The sequence below is a fragment of the Parus major genome, chromosome 2, assembly GCF_001522545.3.
Source record: "Parus major isolate Abel chromosome 2, Parus_major1.1, whole genome shotgun sequence".
Taxonomy (NCBI): Eukaryota; Metazoa; Chordata; class Aves; order Passeriformes; family Paridae; genus Parus; species Parus major.
In genome coordinates this window covers 90,630,594-90,635,593 of record NC_031769.1, presented here as the reverse complement: position 1 = coordinate 90,635,593, position 5,000 = coordinate 90,630,594, and the positions used below count along the sequence as shown (strand labels likewise).

Genomic DNA, 5,000 nt, shown 5'->3' with positions numbered 1-5,000 from the left:
CACCACACTGCCGGCAGCACCGCCTCCTCCCCCTCCTCTTCCTTTTTTTTTTAATATATATATATTTTTTATTTTTTTTTAACAGTTTTTCCGTTAAGGGGCGCAGTGTGTGCTACCGGGGCCTGGTTCAAAGTCGCTGAAATCGGTTAAAAAAAAAAAATTAACTTCAAGACTCCTGTGAGATGTCAAAGCTTTAAAGCTTTGGGCGGGAGTGGTCGCCTACTGCAGTGGGTGTCGTCTGGGGAGAAAAAAAATAAAAAGGAAGCATGCGGAGTGATTTCTTCACGGGTTGGGCTGTGAAGCGTTGGAACGGGCTGCCAAAGGGAGGTGGTGGAGTCACCGTCCCTGGAGGTGTGCAGGAAATGACTGGATGTGGCTCCGTGCCATGGTCTGCTTGACACGGTGGGGTTGGGTCAGCCTGGTTGGGCTCGATCACCTCAGAGGTCTTTTCCAACCTAGCTGATTCTGTGGTTCTGTAATGAAAATGGATAAGCTGGATAAGCTGCACATCACATCATGGCTTCAGGTCCGTGTGGAAGCTGTTTTTCGCGGCAGAGGAGAAGGGAAACTCCTCGCAGCCCGCGGTGTCGGCTGTCTCCTCACGCCGTGCCCAGACCCCAGGGCCTTGCCGTGCCAGCGGGGGATGTGTCGGGAGCGTGGTGTGGCCGTCGGGATGCAGCTCTCACCACGGCATTCCCCGGCTCAGCACCTCACAGTCGCCGAGGCTCAGGGAAGCTGCGTGCTTAGGGTTTAATTTATTCGTGAGAGAAAACTACGGTGCTTTTTAAAAGACGGGCAATTAAGAAATTAGCAGCGGGTTGCTGTATCCAGTGGGAAATGGGGACAGGCCAGGCGCCCCGCGGGGGCTGGGCCGCTCGCTGGGTTTGTGTAGGGGTTGCTATAGCAGCGGCCAGCCGTGCCCAGGAGAGACGGCAGGGGTAAAAACCTGCTTGGGATTCAGCAGTGCCGCAGCCGGCGCTCGGTGCCCAGCGCTTCGCAGCGGAACCTGCGCCTGCAGCAGCTTCGGAAAGAGCTTAACCTGTCCCCCAGGGCGTGAGTTCCCACCTGCGGCAGTCTGGCTGGAGGGAAAGTATAGTTATGCAATTAGAAATAAAATTTTGGTAACCAGGCACCCTTAAAGAAGCTTTTATCATTTCGAAAACTACTTAGATCTTCTCTTTTAAAATCACCGACTGAAAGCAGAGGTACTTTTCCCCCCTTTCCTTGCTAGTCTAACAGACTGATGCTGGAACAGGGATAAAAATACTGAAAGTGTCTTTATTGCAGTGTTACACTGTGTAGTCTTTTCCTGTATTGTTGATTTAGGTTGATTGCTGTGTGCTGGTGTAAATGGAGGAGACTCTGGGAGGTGAAACCGAGTTAGGGGGACCAGATGAGCCCAGTTCCTCTCATAGTCACTCTGCACAGGAGGAATCAGAGCAACTGAGAACAACAGAACTTTCTTCTAAACCTCAGATTGATCTCTCTCCACCTCTCATTGCTATAAAAAAAGGTAAGGGAAAAAATATTAAGTACTTCATGTCAGCTTTATATGGGGAAAAAAAATACAAGAACAAAATGAGAAACCAATTATTAAGTAGAGTGTTTAAGTTTACATATACTGGGTGAGTATGTGCTATTCTGAATCTGCCAGTGTAAGAACTGTGTGTGCTGAATGTGCCATTTTCAGCTTTATAAATAAATATGTATGCATAAATAAACACATATATGCATACACACAGACACAGACACATACATATATACACATATACACACACACACACACACATATATATGTATGTATGTACAGGGTCATCCACAGTACAACTCTGATACCATAGCAGATTTCCTAATGTTGAATCATAGTAGGAATTAAAATGAGTAGTGCTCCGTAATATAGTATACTTTACAGTATGACACATAATATAGTATCATTTTGCTGGAATATTTTAACAGTGGTAATAGATCAAATTAGTTCAAAAGTCACTGAACACAGTTATCTCCCTCTGTGCCTGTGGGTGCATCCCTTACTGATGTCCACTTTGCTTATGTATTCCCTGACCTTGTAGAAGAAGATCACTTTAGAGAGTACTGAATAAATAGATATTCATGACAACTGGAAAGAGGGGTGTGAGGCCATGAAGAAAGCTAATGCCACTCGTGCTTTCAAGAAGGGCAAAAAAGAGAACTAAAGGCTAGTTGCATCATCTTAGTCCCTGGGAAGGTGGTGGATCAGCTAATCCCAGATACCATTTCCAGACATTCGAAGGACAAGAAGATGACTGGGAGTAGTCAGCATGCATTCAGCAAGGGAAAAAATGTGTTATCAACCTAATTTCCTTTTGCAAGGAAATGATTGGTGAGATTGATTTGCAAGGAAAGGTGAGGTGAGAAAAGGTGAAGCCTTTTCTTCACTAAGGCTTTTGATGTTCTCCTGTTGAGAATTTTTATTGTTCCCTTATTGGTGGGTTAAACACACATTTGTGCTGAAATATATATAAGAAAATAATGAACAATGCATTGGACAGTCTTAAAACCATAACTGATTCTACAGGAAGTCTGCAAAGATGCTTCTTGAAGCAATTCCTTATATACACTTGCACCACCACCAGTCCTGTGAGCATCAGCATGGAGCACCTCAGCTCAGCCTTGGGTCCACCCCCAGCACCAGCTCTGCTGCCCAAAGGTAGATTCTGAGCCAGGCATTCCTGGATGACTACGAGACAAGCTGTGGCTGTTTCTTACCACCAAGGGAAACTATACTTCCTTAAAAGGGATTGTTCTGCCTCTGGTACTCCTGCTTCCAGACATCTTGACCCCTTCTGCAGTTGGACCCTCTTTCTCTCTATGCCAGGTTGTTCCTGGTTTACAAAGTACTGCTGATGAGCAGTTACAATTTAAATTTTCCCTTTGCTCCTTTACAGCAAAGGATCCTCATAGTGAAGCTATTGAAGTATGGGCTGTCTGAGCAGAAAGTGAGATGGATTGAAAACATTGAACAGACAAGCCCAGAGGATGGTGATCAGCAGCACAAAGTCTGGCTGGAGCCCAGAAGGTAGCAGTGTACTTCAGGGGTCAGTATGGGGTCCAGCCCTTTTCAACATCTTCATTAATGATCTGGATGATGGGGCAGAGGGTAGCCTTAGCAAGGTTGCTGATAACACACAAAAGGGAGGGTTGGCCAGTGCACCAGAGAGTTCTGCTGCCATCCAGAGGAACCTTGAGAGGCTGGAGAAAATTCCTGCACCTTGGGATGAACAAGTTCATGCAACAATACTAGCTGAAACAGCTGGAAAACAGATTGGCAGGAAAGAATCTGAGATTCACAGTGGACAGGAAATTGAACATGATCCAAGAATGGCTCTTGTGGCAAAGGAGGCTGATGATACTGTGGAGTCGATAAGGAGTATTGCCAGCAGGTTAAGTGATCCATCTTCTCCATCCAGCACTGGTGAGGCCTCACCTGAAGTAGGGTGTCCAGTTTTAGCCTTCCCACTCCAAGAGAGACATGAATATATATACTGGGAAGAGTCCAGTGAAGGGCCATGAAAATGATGGAAACAGTAGACCACCTCTCCTATGAGGAAAGGATAAGAGCTATGTCTGAGTGGGTTCTTCTCTGTGCATGTGAATGCCTGAAGGGAGGTGTAAAGAAGAAGGACTCAAGCTTTTCTCCATGGTGTCCAGTGATGGGACCAGAGGCAATGGTGGAAAATGAAACACAGGAGGTTCTCTCTGAACATCAGGAAACACTGTGAAGGTGACCGAGCACTGGTGCAGATTGCCCAGGGAGGTTATGGAGTCTCCATCCTTGGAAATACTCAAAAGCCATATGGAAACAGTCCTGGACAACTGGCTCTAATACTTGAGATTATGCTTGAGCAGTATCCCTTCCAATCTCAACCATTCTATGACTCTGTATATACATATTAATCAGGCAAAAAGAGATACAATTTTATAGAAAATTTATATGGAAATCCAGGCTATTAGAATTCTAATTTTGGTCACAATCTTATTATTTATATAAAATAGATTAAACAGTAATTCATAGAAGTTTGGTTTGGAGCTGCTCATAAGCATTACTGCATGCTCCACTGGGGGTCCTATTTGCTGCCAATGATGGGATGTAAATGTCATTTTTTGAGAAATAAAATGGTCTCTTTTTCTCCAGTGTGAGATGTTAGCTAGCAAATATGAAGACACAACACTGCAGGTCTTGTAAATGCATTTGATGCGCTTGAATAATTAGAACTTGTAATTGCTTTTAACTAGAGACAGAAAGCAAATATCAGAGACATGGAGAGAGCCTGAAGACACGGAGCACCGAGCTAGGATCTGCTGTCACAGGATCATCTTTGACTACTGTCCTTCCGGCAAGTGTTTTTGTTCTAAAGCATGTAGTGACACAACTATCTTTTGTTCACTAAGTATTCTTCTATACAGATTTTTCTTTAAGTCTACACTGACAAAAGCTTGTCTAATGCTGAAGCATGCTGAGTTCCTTCAGTCTCTGTTAATTGCAAGGAAAAGAACAGTGAACCACTCAAAAGTGTCTACAGTGTTAGGGCACTGACTTTCTGTGCTCACTATGTGTCTTGCTGGGATTTTGGGTTCTTTGATGTATTTATTTTGTCATCTACTGGTTAATACCTATTCTTTGCCAAGTTAAAAATTAATGTTGTTTAAGAACACTTGAATAAGGACACTGCATTAGGGAAGGCCTATGCAAAATAACAGATCCAGTTGTTGACATGGAAACCAGAGGTGATAAAAGACTGACATAGATGAGTTGGGAATCACAATCAGCTTTTAGAGATATCAGAAGGGTACTGACCAACAACTACAGGTATTCAGACATGGTCACTGTCTCCTGGTCTCTAAGAGGTGCAGGTAGAGACAATAGTGGATGGAAAACATCCATTCAGAGTCTGGGGTAAGACCAAACGGTAAGAAGTGAAGGTGGAAGTTGGCCAGCCTTTTTGTTTTTTAATCTAAGAGTG

At 44.2% G+C, this 5,000-nt stretch overlaps 1 protein-coding gene across 1 annotated transcript in view; it reads left to right on the top strand.

The window, feature by feature from the left end:
- The first annotated feature begins 4,906 nt into the window (after window positions 1–4,906).
- LOC107200547 (dynein heavy chain 5, axonemal-like) overlaps window positions 4,907–5,000 on the top strand; it is a 147,771-nt gene continuing 147,677 nt past the window's right edge. Inside the window, exon 1 of the mRNA XM_033519374.1 lies at window positions 4,907–4,933. Within this exon, the coding sequence (XP_033375265.1) occupies window positions 4,907–4,933 (27 nt within the window). The remainder of the gene's footprint in view (window positions 4,934–5,000) is intronic.